This window comes from Hyla sarda, chromosome 12 (assembly GCF_029499605.1).
Source record: "Hyla sarda isolate aHylSar1 chromosome 12, aHylSar1.hap1, whole genome shotgun sequence".
Lineage (NCBI taxonomy): Eukaryota > Metazoa > Chordata > Amphibia > Anura > Hylidae > Hyla > Hyla sarda.
In genome coordinates, this window is record NC_079200.1 from 72,524,024 (window position 1) to 72,542,530 (window position 18,507).

At 45.9% G+C, this 18,507-nt stretch overlaps 1 protein-coding gene across 9 annotated transcripts in view; it reads right to left on the reverse strand.

Annotated features, from left to right (window-relative positions):
* SPO11 (SPO11 initiator of meiotic double strand breaks) overlaps window positions 1-18,507 on the reverse strand; it is a 274,209-nt gene that overhangs the window by 93,042 nt on the left and 162,660 nt on the right. For all 9 annotated transcript variants that reach the window (XM_056548964.1, XM_056548965.1, XM_056548963.1 and 6 more), the window contains one exon: window positions 7,964-8,102. In XM_056548964.1, the coding sequence (XP_056404939.1) occupies window positions 7,964-8,094 (131 nt within the window). In that variant the 5' untranslated portion in view covers window positions 8,095-8,102. The remainder of the gene's footprint in view (window positions 1-7,963; window positions 8,103-18,507) is intronic.

The following is an 18,507-nucleotide window of genomic DNA, read 5'->3' on the forward strand; positions in this document are numbered from 1 at the left end:
TGCAGGTGAAGCGCCTTCTGGAGGCCTCCTTGTGCCGCTGGCTCCAAATGGGGCGTAGTAAATTTTATGAATATGGCAACAAGAGTGGACGGATGCTTGCCAAGGCTCTGCGAAGCCGTCAAGCCCAGACTCATATCCCTTCCATACGTTCCCCGTCGGGGAATTTGGTACATACCACGGAAGATATCGTGGTCCTTCTCTGATCTGTACCATCTTCCGCCACCACCATCTCCCCCCGCATGCCCCCCCCCTTCCCTGTCCTTTCCCCTGATGAACTGGAGGCGCTGGACGCCCACTTTTTGTCGGAGGAATTTGCAGAGGTCGTCCAAAATACATCGGGTGGGAAAAGTCCTGGTCCAGATGGCTTCACTGTTAAGTTTTATAAATCCTGCCTGGACTCCCTCTCCCCCACCTTGCTAAGGCCTTTAATTCCATCTCTCCCACTACTCCCCTCCCGTCTGCCTCTACTTTGGCACATGTGGCTGTATTGCCGAAACCTGACAAGAATCCCCACTCCTGCGGCAGCTACCGCCCCATTTCCTTACTGAATGTAGACCAAAAAATGTATTCTAAACTCCTAGCCAATCACCTGAATAGAATTCTCCCCTCCCTCATACGTCCCGATCAGGTGGGGTTAGTGCTGGGGAGGGAAGCCAGGGACAACACGATAAAAACTATAGATATTGTTCACTACGCGCAATCTCGGAAATTGCCGCTAACGATCCTCTCCCTAGACGCCGAAAAGGCCTTCGATCACATCTCCTGGTCCTCCTTGGCACGAACCCTACAACATGTGGGTCTAGGTCCTAACCTTCCTGCTAAAATCTTGGCACTATACGATGCTCCTAGGGCTCGCCTGAAAATAAACGGTTTCCTTTCCATGCCATTCTCAAATCATAATGGTACTAGACAAGGCTGCCCCCTTTCCCCTCTCCTATACGTTCTGGTAATGGAACATCTTCTGGCTACCATAAGAGCGGACCCTGACATCCACAGGGTTGTCATTGGGGACTGCAAGTATAAATGCTCTGCTTTTGCAGATGACCTCCTGGTATAGATCACTGACCCACTGGTGTCCCTCCCATGCCTGATGACCAGTTTGTCTGAATTTGGTGCCTGGTCTAATTTTAAAATTAATCTCTCTAAGTCTGAAGCCCTCAATGTTTCATTGCTCGGCCGTACAGCGACTTCCCTTCAATCCGCCTTCCCGTTCCGCTGGCCCAGTGGTGGTATCCGGTATCTGGGGAAGATTATCCCCCCGGATCTCTCCCAGCTGTTCTCCCGTAACTCCCCCCCCCCCCCTTCTGGTCCGATTCCGGACGGAATTGGACTCTTGGAACCTTAAACATCCTTAAAATGACCCTGATGCATTGTTTGCTCTACTTATTTCAGACAATTCCCCTCCACATCCCCTCTCTGTACTGGCGGCAGCTAAAGGCCTGCTTTGGTTCCTTTGTGTGGGCTTCGGCCCATCCTCGTCTTAATCGACTTACATTGTCGTGCCCCAAATCCTTGGGTGGGGTGGGCCTCCTTGACTGTCGAATGTATTATTTAGCACGTGCTCACGTACGGGTACTCGGTCTATTCCACAACCACAAGTCCAAACTGTTTGGCCCAGGATATCTGCCCCACAGCACTCTCCTCCCTGCCATGGACCTGGTCCCCGACGCTTCGGAAGGACTTCCCTGCATCCTTCACTACCCGCCACACTATGGCGATCCTGTATCACGCAGGGCAGGGGGCTAGTCTCATTGACCGGGGGGGGGGGGGGGGTCCTCTCCTCCCCATCACCGACAATCCACAGTTCCCACCTGGGCTCTCCATAAATGGCGCCTTCTTTGAAGCTACCCTATCTAATCCACTCTGTTTTCATCATGTCCTAGATGGCGGTACGCTCAAATCTCTGGATGCTCTTTTAGGGGATCGCCCGTTTGCATACCTCCAGCTTCGACATTTTTTACTCTGGTCTCCTGAGACACTTTCATTCACACCGGGACTTGACCCCATTTGAGCGTTTGTGCTTGGCCTCCTCGTACCCTTGTCACTCCATCTCCGTCATCTACAGCCTGCAATTGGCCTGCCGAACAGAAGCCCTCCCGACCTTCTGCCGTGCTTGGGAATCTGAGGGCAAAATGTTTCCTCCTGATCAATGGCTTCGATGCTTCTTCCTCACTTATAAAGCTGTTATTGCCATGAAGGCTCAGGAGACGAGTTACAAAATTTTCTCCCGATGGTACCGGGTGACGGCCCACCCTTTATCGCTGGTATCTGTCTGTTTCAGGCTCATGTTGGCGCTGTGGTGGTGACGAGGGTACTATGACGCATACCTGGTGGAGTTGTCCCCAACTTTCGTCCTTCTGGTGATCAGTTCTCCAAGTAGTCAGGGAGGTGACAGGTGCCCTGGTCCCTTCTAGCCCGGAAGCTGCCCTGCTTTTCATGTTTCCCATGGCGCAAGCAAAATCTAAAAAGTCCCTCGCACAAAACCTCCTTCAGGCCGCTTAAACTGTTATCCCTCGACACTGGAAAAGTGCGCTCTCCCTCTCTCTTGAGGCGTGATTTGCCGAAGTCATGCACATTAAACACATGGAGGAGCTCCTGGCTGTCCAACCGGAGGATGTCTCCAGGCTTGCTGTTACCTGGCTCCCATGGTCTACCTTCTTCTCCTCCCCTAGGTATCGGGTCCTGAGCTAAACACCTATGTGTCTGGATCTGTTTTGCCGGCCATGCTGCCTCCGCACGGAGGGCCGTGCAACTCGGTTTCCGCCCCAGCTGGGTCTTCCTGTGGTGTGTCTGTCTTTCTGGTTGTCCTCTTATGTACTCTTTTCTCTGTTTTCCTCTCTTAGTCCCTGTATGGTCTTCTTTCACTTTCCCCCTATTGTTCGGCAGTTTTGAAGACTACCTCATTTTTCTACTCCGTGGTTTCCCCATCATCTCTCTCTCATACTTAAGTGCCTGAGGAGCTCTAGCCCCTCACCTACTCTGTTTCTACCCCCCCCCCCCCCCCATCTTATTCACTTTCTACTTCTCTTGGCACCGAGAGGATTTTTTGATGACCACATATGTATGGTTCTATAGCTGTTTTAGTATACTGTTTATATTGCTTTTCACTATATCGATACTTGTCTTCTTTATTTTATCCTATTTTGGCCCACTAGGCTGTTTGTTGTATTATCCACTCACCCTTGTTACTGTATTTACTTACTGTGCTCAATAAAACCGTTTTTAAATTGGAAATTTTTTTTTAACATTTTGGGGAAAACTAGCATTTTAGAGGAAAAAAAAATCATTTGCACTTCCAACTTTAACGAAAAGTCGTCAAACACTTGACGGTGTTAAGGCTCACTGTACCCCTTGTTACGTTCCTTGAGGGGTGTAGTTTCCAAAATAATATGCCATGGTTTTTTTTCTGTTCTGGCACCATAGGGGGTTCCTGAATGCGACATACCCCTCAAAAACCATTTCAGCAAAATTTGCTTTCCAAAAGCCAAATGTGACTCCTTCTCTTCTGAGCGTTGTAGTGCGCCAGCAGAGCACTTGACGTCCACACATGGGGTATTTCCATACTCAGAAGAGATGGGGTTACAAATTTTGGGGGCATTTCTCCTATTATCCCTAGTAAAAATAAAAAATTTGGGGGAAAACTAGCATTATAGTGAAAAAAAAAAATTACACATCCAACTTTAACGAAAAGTCGTGAAACACCTGTGGGGTGTTAAGGCTCACTGTACCTCTTGTAACGTTCCTTGAGGGGTGTAGTTTCCAAAATAGTATTCCATGTGTTTTTTTTTTTATGTTCTGGCACCATAGGGGCTTCTTAAATGTGACATTCCCCCCAAAAACCATTTCAGAAAAACTCACTCGCCAAAATCCCACTGTCGCTCCTTTCCTTCTGAGCCCTCTAGTGCACCCACAGAGCACTTGACATACACATATGAGATATTTCCTGACTCAAGAGAAATTGGGTTACAAATTTCAGGGAGATTTCTCTCCTTTTACCCCTTGTAAAAATTCAAAAACTGGGTCTACAAGAACATGAGAGTGTAAAAATGAAGATTTAAAATTTTCTCCTTCAATTTGCTGCTATTCCTGTGAAACACCTAAAGGGTTAACAAACTTTTTGAATGTCATTTTGAATACTTTGCGGGGTGCAATTTTTATAATGGAGTAATTTATGGGGTATTTCTAATATGAAGGCTCTTCAAATCCACTTCAAAACTGAACTGGTCCCTGAAAAATTTTGATTTTTAAAAATTTGGTGAAAAAATTGGAAAATTGCCGCTGAACTTTGAAGTCCTCTGATGTCTTCCAAAAGTAAAAACATGTCAACTTTATGATGCCAACATAAAGTAGACATATTGTATATGTGAATATATAATGTATTTGGGATGTCCATTTTCCTTATAAGCAGAGGGCTTCAAAGTTAAAAAAAATGCTACATTTTCAATTTTTTTCGTATCGACAAAATTTTACCACTAACATGAAGAATATGTCACGAAAAAACAATATCGGAATCAGACAAAAAAGTAAAAGCATCCCAGAGATATTAATGCTTAGAGTGACAGTGGTCAGATGTGCAAAAAAATGGTTGGGTCCTTAAGGTGAAAATGGGCTGGGTTTCCGCAAAGGTTTTTTCTTGCCATTGTTTTTTAACCCCTTAAGGACCAGAGCATTTTTTGAACATCTGACCACTGTCACTTTAAACATTAATAACTCTGGAATGCTTTTACTTATCATTCTGATTTCGAGATTGTTTTTTTGTGACATATTCTACTTTAACATAGTGGTAAATTTTTGTGGTAACTTGCATCCTTTCTTGGTGAAAAATCCCCAAATTTGATCAAAAAAATGAAAATTTTGCATTTTTCTAACTTTGAAGCTCTCTTCTTGTAAGGAAAATGGACATTCAAAATAAAAAAAAATTGGGTTCACATATACAATATGTCTACTTTATGTTGGCATCATAAAATTTATGAGTTTTTACTTTTGGAAGACACCAGAGGGTTTCAAAGTTCAGCAGCAATTTTGACATTTTTCACAAAATTTTCAAACTCACTATTTTTCAGTGACCAGTTCAGTTTTGAAGTGGATTTGAAGGGTCTTCATATTAGAAATACCCCACAAATTACCCCATTATAAAAACTGCACCCCAAAGTATTCAAAATGACATTCAGTAACTGTTTTACCCCTTTAGGTGTTTCACAGGAATAGCAGCAAAGTGAAGGAGAAGATTCAAAATCTTCATTTTTTTACACTCGCATGTTCTTGTAGACCCAATTTTTGAATTTTTGCAAGGGGTTAAAAGGAGAAAATTTTTACTTGTATTTGAAACCCAATTTCTCTCGAGTAAGGACATACCTCATATGTCTATGTAAAGTGTGCGGCGGGCGCAGTAGAGGGCTCAGAAGGGAAGGAGTGACAAATGGTTTTTGGGGGGCATGTCACCTTTAGGAAGCCCCTATGGTGCCAGAACAGCAAAAAAAAAAAACACATGGCATACCAAAAAGGGTAGTAGCAGAAAATACCCCCCAAAATTTGAAGCCCAATTTCTCCCGATTCAGAAAACACCCCATATGGGGGTGAAAAGTGCTCTGCTGGCGCACTACACGTCTCAGAAGAGAAGGAGTCACATTTGGCTTTTTGAAAGCAAATTTTGCTCTGGGGGCATGCCGCATTTAGGAAGCCCCTATGGTGCCAGAACAGCAAAAAAAAAAACACATGGCATACCATTTTGGAAACTAGACCCCTCGGGGAACGTAACAAGGGGTAATGTGAACCTTAATACCCCACAGGTGATTTACGACTTTTGCATATGTAAAAAAAAAAATTTTTTTTACCTAAAATGCTTGGTTTCCCAAAAATTTTACATTTTTAAAAAGGGTAATAGCAGAAAATCCCCCCCCCCCCAAAATTTGTAACAAAATTTCTCCCGAGTACGGCGTTACCCCATATGTGACCCTAAACTGTTGCCTTGAAATACGACAGGGCTCCAAAGTGAGAGCGCCATGCGCATTTGAGGCCTAAATTAGGGATTTGCATAGGGGTGGACATAGGGGTATTCTACACCAGTGATTCCCAAACAGGGGGCCTCCAGCTATTGTAAAACTCCCAGCATGCCTGGACAGTCAGTGGCTATCTGGCAATACTGGGAGTAGTTGTTTTGCAACAGCTGGAGGCTCCGTTTTGGAAACAGTGGCGTACCAGACGTTTTTCATTTTTATTGGGGAGGGGGCTGTGTAGGGGTATGTGTATATGTAGTGTTTTTTACTTTTTCTTTTATTGTGTGGTAGTGTAGTGTAGTGTTTTTAGGGTACAGTCACACGGGCGGGGGTTCACAGTAGTTTCTCGCTGGCAGTTTGAGCTGCAGCAGAAAATTTGCCACAGCTGAAACTTGCAGCCGGATACTTACTGTAAACCTCCGCCCATGTGAGTGTACCCTGAACGTTCACATTGGGGGGGGGAAATACCTCCAGCTGTTGCAAAACTACAACTCCCAGCATGTACGGTCTATCAGTGCATGCTGGGAGTTGTAGTTTTGCAACAGCTGGAGGCACACTGGTTGTGAAACACAGAGTTTGGTAACAAACTTAGTGTTTTGCAACCAGTGTGCCTTCAGCTGTTGCAAAAGCTACAACCCCCAGCATGTACGGACAGCGGAAGGGCATGCTGGGACTTGTAGTTATGCAACAGCTGGAGGCATGCTACTTTGGCTGGGGATTGTATTTATGCAACAGCTGGAGACACACTGGTTAGCTACTTAACTCAGTGTTTCACAACCAGTGTGCCTCCAGCTGTTGCAAAACTACAACTCTCAGCAGTCACCGACAGCCAACGGGCATGCTGGGAGTTGTAGTTATGCAACCAGCAGATGCAGCACTACAACACCAAGCATGCACTTTAGCTGATTGTGCAAGCTGGGAGTTGTAGTTATACAACAGCTGAAGGTACACTTTTCCATAGAAAAAATGTGCCTCCAGCTGTTGCAAAACTATAAGTCCCAGCATGCCCATAAGGGAATGCTGGGAGTTGTGGTGGTCTGCCTCCTGCTGTTGCATAACTACAGCTCCCAGCATGCCCTTTTTGCATGCTGGGAGCTGTTGCTAAGCAACAGCAGGAGGCTGTCACTCACCTCCAACTGCTGATACACGCCGCCGCTGCAGGTCAGTCCCTCGCCGCCGCCATCGCTCCTGGGGCACCGATCCCAACAGGGACGCCGGGGATCGGGGTCCCCAGCTCCCGGGGTCTTCTTCCCGCACCCGCTCACGTCCTCCGGAAGAGGGGCGGAGCGGGTTGCGGGAGTGACATCCGCAGCAGGTGCCCTGATTGGTCGGCTGGTAAACCAGCCGACGAATCAGGGCGATGGCGAGGTGGCACCAGTGCCACCTCACCCCTGCTGGCTATGGCTGTTCGGGGCCGTCAGAGACGGCGATGAGCCAGTAATTCCGGGTCACCGGAGACCCGATTGACCTGGAATCCGCCGCAGATCGCTGGGCTGAATTGTTCAGCGATCTGCGGCCATCGCCGACATGGGGGGTTATCATGACCCCCTGGGCGATATGCCGGGATGCCTGCTGAACGATTTCAGCAGGCATCCGGCACCGGCTCCCATCCGGCTAGCGGCGGGGGCCGGAAATGCGCGGGGCGTATCCATACGCCCTGTGTCCTTAAGGACTTGGAAACGGGGGCGTATGGATACGCTATGTGTCCTTAAGGAGTTAAACTGCCACTGCAATTTTTGGGCCAAAGCCATAAGTGATTTCAAAAGGAATGGTAAATATACAGGATTTATACTTCTTCCTACTAGATACACTTCTGACTTTGGTTGAAAAACTTCACTGACAGTTCCCACCCCCCACCCACCCCCCCCAAAAAAAATGCAGAAAAAAACCAGTGTGGAAACCTAGCCTTTCAGTCCTAAAAGCTACTTCCCTTGTATCATAGTTGCAGTTACATCTGGTTCTCTTACCTAGTAACAGGTTCCTGTTTCACTTCCTGTACTTCTGGATTTTGCTGCTCACCTCTCGGAATGGCCTTTAGCAGGGTTGCTTGGTGCTTTTCTACATGGTGGAAAAAATCGAGACTCTGTACAAAAGCCATGTGCAAATCTGCAAAAAAGAACACAAAATAAATTATAGTATTTACCCAAACAAATGTATTGGTTTATAAATTCTGTACCTATAACTTAATGGGGGAGATTTATCAAAACCTGTCTAGAGGAAAAGTTGCTGAGTTGCTCACAGCAACCAATCTGGTTTCTTCTTTCATTTCTAAAGAGGCTTGTGAAAAATGCAAGGGGGGATCTGATTGGTTGCTATAGGCAACTCAGCAACTTTTCCTCTGGACAGGTTTTAATAAATCTCCCCCAATATGTTGTTAAATGTCTACACATTTCTTTATCAGACGGCCAGCATGCAATGAGGTGCTTTTTAATCAAACCACTGCAGTTTTACAATAACAGGGTATATTATGCAGAATACGGAACCTCTGACGGATAAATTCAGGGAGGAGATCCCGAGGGCGGCTGGCACTCACAATAGCCGGCAATGCATTATGCTTTTGTAGTGACCCATGGGTGTATGGCGGGACCAGTGCGAGTGGTGGGATCAGATGGCATTAACCCCGGGGGCAAGATGTTGTTAATCCCCAGTGTTCTTGATGCCTGTGTGGTTTTAGGGTTTCGGAACACCACACGCCCGGTTCCTCTGCTATTCCAGTTGATAGTAGTGAAATGAGAGTCCACAACCAGTTATGGTCAAACGAAAGCTTTCCTGAGTATAAGACAGGTGTAATTATCTTGCTAAGGTCAGATTTCCCAGAGAGGTGGCCAAGACCCAGAAGGACCTCGCAGCTTGCTGGACCAATATACTTGTAATTAACTTGACTCGAGAATGGACTTGACTATATGCAGGACTTAGTATCAGTGACAGCAGACATAGACTTGAGACTTACTGGAATGACTGTAGCTTTGGGGTCTTCCAGATGCTGATCACTTGCACTGAGATCTCTGGACTGGCTCGTTCTCAGTAAAGGAAGAGAATGAATTGTAATGGTCGCCCCTTTATATAGTAGGGGGCTTGACTAAAGCCAATTGGTCAAGATGCGGATCATAGGTTAAGCTGGTGCTCTCTAGGAGAATATGTGACAACAAATCATGTGACAGCATAATTGTGACAGAATTACACAGGTCCTTGAGACCTCCCACAGGTCCTTTGTACTACCTATACATAAGGATACTGTCTAGGAATTAAAGTGATATACACAACGTTATGGATACAACAGGGGGAGACCTTGCAGGTGAACCCCCACTGAGGGTCTCAACCTGACAGGGCCTAAAGGTAGTACAGGACCATGTCCTGTGCTGGGACATCACACTTTGTATTCCTCTGAAAGAACAAATATGTTAATTATTTTGGCGCATGAATTTCAGTGGCTGAAAGCTCTGCTGCTAAAATTCCATATTTTTTCCCAGTGTTTCCCAACCAGGGTGCCTCCAGGTGTTGCAAAACTACAATTCCCAGAATGCCTAATCAGCCAAAGGCTGTCCAGGCATGCTGGGAGTTGTAGTTTTGAAACATCTGAAGGCACCCTGGTTGGGAAATACTGCTCTATCCTGTGCAGGGGCATCCCATTGATAGCAATAGGAATCTGCTGCACTGGAATTTTCAAGCAGAATGCATGGATCCTGAAGAATGATGGGGCCTACCCCTCAGAGCTTATATTCTAAACGGCTGAGGGCTAATACCTGATAATGTCCCCTTGTCTGAAAATAATTTTACATGATTTTCTGGCAATAAAAGGTTTTTGTTCTATTAACTTCTAGTTTTACAAAATAAACACCAGAGGGAGCTGTAGGCATAAGGACAAAATGATTATCCTGCGCTTATAAGTTAGTGCTATTTTAACTTCAGATATTGCATGATCTTTTAAGTTTGAGTTCAGGTTAGGGTTAAGCTCCTTTTTACAGGAGCTTTACTAGCAAAGTCCATTCAAATTACAGAATTTTAGTGAGAAAAAAAATCCTGCATGTCCAAATTTTTTCTGTGCTCAACTGTGACAGACCCCATTCAAAGTCAATGGGACCCAGGGATGTCTATTGTGCTCCAAGCTGTTCAGGGCCTGTTACGGTGCAAAAAAAAAGCTGTACAAAATTATTGGCACCCTTTCAAAATTGTGGAAAAATAAGATTGTTTCAAGCATGTGATGCTCCTTTAAACTCCCCTGGGGCAAGTAACAGGTGTGGGCAATATAAAAATCCTACCTGAAAGCAGATAAAAAGGAGAGAAGTTCACTTAGTCTTTGCATTGTGTGTCTGTGTGTGCCACACTAAGCATGGACAACACAAAGAGGAGAGGAGAACTGTGAGGACTTGAGAACCAAAATTGTGGAAAAATATCAACAATCTCAAGGTTACAGGTCCATCTCCAGAGATCTAGATTTGCCTGTGTCCACAGTGCACAACATTATCAAGAAGTTTGCAACCCATGGCACTGTAGCTAACCTCCCTGGACCAAAGAGAGAAATTGATGAAAAGTGTCAAAGCAGGATAGTTCGGATGGTGGATAAGCAGCTTTAGTAAGCCAAAATCCTTCTGGGAAAACTTCTTGTGGACAGATGAGACCAAGATAGAGCTTTTTGGTAAAGCACATCATTCTACTGTTTACCGAAAACTGAATGAGGCCTACAAAGAAAAGAACACAGTACCTACAGTGAAATATGGTGGAGGTTCAATGATGTTTTGGGGTTGTTTTGCTGCCTCTGGCACTGGGTGCCTTCAATGTGTGCAAGGCATCATGAAATCTGAGGATTACCAACGGATTTTAAATTAAGGGTGCCAATAATTTTGTCCAGCCCATTTTTGGAGTTTGATGTGACATTATGTCCAATTAGCTTTTTTTCCTCCTTTTTTTTGTTTAGTTCAAATACACACAAAGGGAATAAACATGTGTAAAGCAAAACATGTTTTACTGCAATCCTTTTCCGTAAGAAATACTTCATTTTCTAGAAAAATTTAAGGGGTGCCAACATTTACGGCCATGACTATACATATCCTGCACATGCGAAAAAGACTATTGATTCTACAAGTGACAAAGGTAAACCAAGCCAGTCCAGAGCTATCCCCTCTCCACAGGATAAAAAAAGAAAATCAAGTTTTGTCTCATCAATCTGAATTCAATACTGCATAATGGCCCTTATTTACTAAGAGTGTTGTGTAGGTTTCTTTGTTGGTTTTAATTCTCTACAATTTATTTTCCATGGTATTTACTAAGGTTTCCCTACATTTTCCACTTTCTCTACACTTTGCTTTTTTTTTTACACATGCTCTGATCTGTCTGGTTTTCCTCAACTCAAATCCACCACATTTTATGTGGAAACCTTAGTAAATATGTTGGAGACCATGCCCCCTTTCCCCGGAGAGCCACGCCCCCTTTTCAGGTTTTCATAGCAAAATGGAGAGTTAGTCTGGGTTTTTTCAATTCTGGCGCAAATTCTGGCGCACAATCTGGCACAAACAGAATTTCTGGCGCAATGCGACAGAATCTGGTGCACAACCCGACAAAACATGTCAGGTTTGCAATAGTAAATGAGGGCCCATGAGTTTATTAAAACAGTAAAAACTAACATTTTACACGGACGCAAGTATTCAGACCCTTTCCTATGACATTTGATATTTAGCAATAGCAAAAAGAAAGCATACATGCACTCACCGCCAAGATGGTATCAACGCGTTCGGGAGTCCGGGGCTACGGGATCATGCAGGAGCACTCAGAGGCCGTTTCGTATGACAACGTGTACTTCTTCAGGAAGCCATTAGAAGTATGCGTTGTTGTACAAAACGGCTGATGTAGCCTCCGAGTTCTCCTGCACGTGTCTGCATCATCCCGGACGCGTTGATACCATTTCTGCGGTGAGTGCACTTATGCATTCTTTTTGCTATTGTTTACATGATACTTTATCTGATACATGCACCATGCGGGTATCACTGTTTTACTGAAGACCCGTGAGCTCTGCCTATGGTATCTGCAATTGCCTTATGTTAGGTGTTTTATGCTTGGCTCATACAGTTAGTTAGTGTGATCTCCCTTTCAACTCTTGTATTTATTTGATATTTAGCTCTGGCTAAACTTATCTCCATCACCTTGGAGATGTCTCTACACCTTGATTGAATCACCTGTAATAAATTCAGGTGATTGGACATTATTTGGAAAAACACACCCATCTATTTAAAGTCTCGCTACTGACAATATATATCAGAACAAAAATCAAGCCAAGAGGTGGAAAGAATTGGCTGTAGAGCTCAGAGACAGGATTGTGTGTAGGCACAAATCTGGAAAAGGGACAAAGAAATTCTGCTGCACTGAAAGAGCACATGTAAGAAGCACATGTAAGGCTGGGTTCACACTACGTTTTCTCCCATACGGGAGCGCATACGGCAGGGGGGAGCTAAAAGCTCGCGCTCCCGTATGTCACCGTATGCGCTCCCGTATGTCATTCATTTCAATGAGCCGACCGGAGTGAAACGTTCGGTCCGGTCGGCTCATTTTTGCGCCATATGCGCTTTTACAACCGGACCTAAAACTGTGGTCAACCACGGTTTTAGGTCCGGTTGTAAAAGCGCATACGGCGCAAAAATGAGCCGACCGGACCGAACGTTTCACTCCGGTCGGCTCATTGAAATGAATGACATACGGGAGCGTATACGGTGACATACGGGAGCACGAGCTTTTAGCTCCCCCCTGCCGTATGCGCTCCCGTATGGGAGAAAACGTAGTGTGAACCCAGCCTAAGAAGGTTGGAACAACCAGTACTCTTCCTAGCGCTGGCTGCCCCACCAAACTAGGTAATCTGAGAAGAAGGGCCTTGGTAAGAGAGGTGATCCTGTGTACAGATGGGAGAAACTTACAGGTCAACTATCACTGTAGCATTCCACCAATCTTGGCTTTGTGGCAGAATCACCAGAAAGAAGCCTCTCCTATGTAAAAGACAAATAAAAGCCACCTGGAGTTTAGAAATAAGCACCTAAAGAACTCTCAGACTGTGAAACAAGAGTCTGATGAAACCAAGATTGAACTTGATCATGTCTGGAGGAAACAAGGCACTGCTCATCACCAGCCCAATACCTATAGTGAAGCATTGTGGTGGCAGCTCTTGCTTCATAGCAGGTCAGACACTAGATAGATAGATATATGAACATCACTCTTCCTGCTTGGAACAGGTTTCCTGCCACTGCTGGACACATATCCTCTTCGCATGAGCCTCTGTCTACTGGTCACTTCTTATATTTGGCGGTGTACACAACATATGAGCTAGGGATTATGGTGGGATTTAACAAACCATATGGAAAGGAACAATGGAGCAGTTACCCATAGCAACCAGATTGCTTCTTTCATTATTAAAAAGGGCCCTGAAAAATGAATGCTTAGATTGGATATGGTCAACTGCTCCATTATTCCTTTGTACAAACTTTGGTAAATCTTGCTAAATGTTTTTTACAGACATAGTATTGGGGGAAAGAAAATAATAGTTTTGCCTTTTGTGTGGAACATTTGGTTGTAAGCTTATTTTTTTTGCAGGTACAATGCCACATTCCTGTCTAATGAACAGATCACTATTTATTTACAATTGACTTTTATGGAAGGCTTTGAACCAAAAATCTAATTTTATAGTTTACACAAAGAATCCACACAGGCAATTAATGTGTTTACAACCTGTATTTTACTCCAGAACTGCACTCACTATTCTGCTGGTGGAGTCACTGTGTACATACATTACATTACTTATCCTGTACTGATCCTGAGTTACAGCCTGTAGATCTTTTATTAAAAAATATAAAACATTACAAAAAGAACGAACATCACCATAACAATAATACAAACAACATACACCTGTATAATATATACAAAAATGAGTCCAAAAAATGTCCAACCAAGTATCTTCTGGTCCAGCCTCATTCTCACCAAACACACCGCTATAATAACAACAACTACTAAACACTCTACAATAATAATAATACTTACAGTAATAATAATAACAACAATAATAACTAAAAACTGGTCCGGTTGCATTGCACCACCCAAAATAATAAATATGTGTCAAACCACCAACAAACACCGCAAACAGAAAAACAGAATATACCAATTTTTTTTTTTTTTTTTTTTTTTTTGGCCCTGAGCTGGTCCCGCATCCCATGCCCCCAGTACATGATAACAGACGTCCATGAACCAGTCCAGGATTTTACTTATTTATTTTTTTAAATAAAAAGTCCCACACAGAATCCCCCCTCCCCCCATCTACCCACCACCCAACCTAACACTAAACCCCAACACAACACAACCCCTAGAAAAAAAAAATACAATATATATACATATATACACATATACATAAATGTACAAACAAAACAAATATATACAAAATAATACAAACTATACAAACCAAACAACAAACAACAATAAGGCTTTTCAATCACACAAACCCCTAAAGCTCAAGTTCAGTTCCTGCAAGCCCTATATTACCATATATCTACAGCACAAAACAAAAAGACTCATGTGCCAGCATCAGCCCACCACCAGGGGGAGACGACAGGCTAAGGCACTTTAAAGGCAGAGCCCCTCCACAGACGAGAGGCCCTGCCAGCACCCAGCCTCTCGTACTCCAGAGAACGCACCTTCACCAGGTCACCAAGAATGTTCCTAACCACCTCACCCACAGGGAGGATTTTACGCTGCGTCGACACTAAACACCGTGCGTTCCACGTGTAATACCTGACCACTGAGCTGACTAGGAATAAAGTGCACCGGTCCCAGCCTCCAAGGTTTCTGAATGCCCCATAGGCCCATTCCGCATAGGAGAGACTGGCCAGCCGAGGCCAACCAATGGAAGCGCCCACCCTGTTATAAACCTCTGTGTTAAAGGGACAATGAAGCAGAAAATGCTCCATGCTTTCCAGCATGCCTCCACACTCCTCGCGGGGACATCCCCGGTCATCAGAGCTCCTGCACTTCAGATTGTCCCTCACACACAGTTTCCCATGGAAGCAGCGCCAAGTCAAGTCCCAAAACTTCAAGGGGATCCTGATAGAATTCAAAAGCTCTAAACCCACCTCCAGATCCCGACTTGGGCAGTCCTTGAGCGCCAATGGCCTCTGGAAATGAGAAGACAGGACCCTCTTGTCAAGGAATTTCCTCGACAGAGTCCTAATCTCCCACATCCCCAGACCCCACCGACGAATAACCTTCAGAACCGGGGTAGCGTAAGCCGGGAGATGCCCGTGTGGTGTGCGAAGATCCTTCACTTGCCCTCCTGTCTCCCATTCCTGGAAGAAAGGCCGAAACCATCCCCTACAGGAGGATACCCACGGAGGAGCCCTCTCTGACCAGAGGTTTGCTATATTGGTCTTAAGAAAGGTATTCACTAGGAATACCACGGGGTTGACCATACACAACCCCCCTAGTCTCCTTGTACGGTAAGTAACCTCCCTCTTCACTAGGTTCAGTCTATTCCCCCATAACATTTGGAAGAACACACTGTAGACCCGGGTCCAAAGAGGTTCTGGCAACATGCATACACTGCCCAGATATATCAGCAAAGGGAGCAGGAAAGTTTTCATCAGGTTAACCCTTTCCCGGAGGGTCAAAGACCAACCCTTCCACTGATCCACCTTCTGAGCGGCGATCTTAAGCCTGCTGTCCCAGTTTTGTTTGGGGTAATCCCCGTGACCAAATTCGATGCCGAGGACTTTTGCGGATTCCTGGGGCTCTGGAAGGGCGTCCGGGAGGTTAAAATCAGGATCTCCCCCTCCCAGCCAGAGACTCTCACACTTATCCTGATTGATCTTGGACCCGGATACCTCCGAGTAGCGGTCCACCTCTGACATCACCCATCTGCCCTCCTCTTGTGAGGAGACAAACACGGTGATATCATCAGCGTACGCTACCGCCCTCAGAGCCGAATCCGGCACCGCCAGGTCCATTCTCACCCCCGCCAACGGTCCACAACCAATCCTTCTAAGGAAAGGATCGATTGCAAACACGTACAGCAAAGGGCTCAAAGGACAACCCTGACGGACACCAGACCCAACCTCAAAAGAGCGGCCAATCCAACCATTCACAAGCGGGAAACTCTCTGCCCCTACATACAAGGTCTTAAGCCAATCAACAAAACCCCCTGGCAGGCCATATCTCAGAAGGACAGACCAGAGGTACTCATGGTTAACCCGATCAAACGCTTTTGCCTGATCCAAGGACAGCAAGTACCCCTTCCAGTGGCCAGCCCTACCCTGCTCCACAGCCTCTCGGACACTGAGCACAGCACTAAATGTACTGCGGCCCGGAACAGAGCAATGCTGAGCCCCCGAAAGGAGCCGGGGTGCAAACTCCACCAGCCGGTTAAACAGCACTTTTGCCAGAATCTTTCTGTCCGCATTGAGAAGTGCTATGGGACGCCAATTCTCAATGTGGGACGGGTCTTTACCCTTTGACAGGATGATCAGCGCCGACCTCCTCATTGTCTTTGGCAGAGTGCCCGAGGATAGACACTCATTAAAAACCGCAGTCAAGAGGGGAACCAAAGGGTCCTTAAAGGTCTTATAGAACTCAGATGTTAAGCCATCCGGACCGGGTGACTTCTTGAGGGCAAGCCCATCAATAGCCATCCTGACTTCCTCTTCCCGGATCATCTCTGTCAAAACGTCAAGAGAGGGGTCTACTCCTGGTTCAGGGATGGTTTCAGCCAAGAAAGCTGATTATCTCGATCTAGATCCTTCCTTCCCAAGAGGTGCGAGTAGAAGGATCTGACGACCTCCAGGATCCCTGATCTGGACCTCTTCAAGGATCCCGTACTATCAATCAGTCCTGAGACCACTTTACTACTCACTGACATCTTGCAGTTTCTGTAAGGGTCGGGCGAGCGGTACTTCCCGTAATCCCTCTCAAAAACCAAAGATGCGTGCCTATCGTACTGGCACTTCATCAACAAGGACTTCACTCTGGAGATATCCTCTCGGCTACCTCCAGTCGAGACAAGGTTCTCAAGTTTCTTCCTCAGGCCCTGGTACAAGCGGTACCTGTTTAGGCTTCTGAGGCCCGAGAGCTGGCGGAAGAATCTCGCAACCCTTTCCTTGAAGATCTCCCACCACTCTGACTTACTGTTACAAAGGCCCAGCAATGGTACCTGGCTCTGAAGAAAATCCTCAAAGGACTGTCTTATCTCCGCTTCTTCCAAGAGAGACGAATTCAGCTTCCAATAGCCTCTGCCCATCCGGGGGGTCTCTGTGACATTCAGAGAAAACAAAATTAAACAGTGATCGGAGAACTCCACCTCAACAACAGACACTGCTGAAGAGACGGCTTCCTCCTTTAAATAAAACCTATCTATCCTAGACCTACAACTACCCCTATGATAGGTGAATCCCGCGTGGCCTGGGGTGTGCCGGATGTGGACATCCACCAGGCGAGCCTCACTCGCTATGCTATTAAGGGCGACGCTATCATAAGTCAGCTTGTCTCTGGAACCTCCCCTATCTTGGGGCCTCGTGACAGCATTGAAGTCCCCTCCAAAGACCACCTGCCGACTTGTAAAAAGATAGGGCTTGATCCTCATAAAGAGGCACTTCCGGTCCCACTTAGACTGTGGGCCGTAGACTTTAATAAGGCGAAGTTCTTGTCCCCTCATGAGGACATCTAAGATCAGGCACCTCCCCATTTCTAACTCGATAACCCGTCGGCATTCTACCGCTGCGGTAAAAAGGACCGCCACTCCGCTATACGGCTCGGCCCCAAGAGACCAGTAGGAGGGCCCATTCCTCCACTCTCTTTTAGCCTTGTAGATAGATGACATATCTGTAAGCCTGGTCTCCTGCAAAAATAAAATATCAGCATTAATATGGGCAAAAAAATCATAGGCAGCAAAACGAGCTGTATCTGACTTAATGCTGGCGACATTAATGGACGCCAGAGTCAACGGAGAGGGTGCCGCCATCAAGGGTGATTGAGTTAAACAGCTTTCTTTTTCCCACTCCCCTTCTCACCCTCCACATCAGAAGAACTCTTCACCCTCTTTAGAGAAATGGAAGTGTCCATCTCACCAGACGTCGTTTTACTTTCCTCGTCTCCGGATTCTAGGCCAGTCCCTTCCCCCGAGGACATAACCTCCCCAGGGGAAGAGGACTCGGCGCCCCCTGGAAGCCCCTCTGCCACCTCCCCCTCATCCTCCCCTTCCGAAGAAGAGGAGATGTCCCTGAGGGGTCGGAATCGATTGGAAAGGCCAACCAGAGGGGAGTCAGTTTTGCCTTCCTTTGGCACCTGGACCAGGGTGGGAGAAGAAGATCTTAAATCTCCCTTTTTTTTTTTACTTGTACCCCGCTTTCGTGTCTCCTTCTGCCATCCCACATCATCCTCCTCCACGCTATCTGAGGAGATGGCACCTTCCTCATTCTGGATCCTCCTGACCTCCTCATTCAGCTCGCCATCCCTCAGGGTCTCAGCAGCAAGGTTGGCCTCTGGGACAGAATGAGAG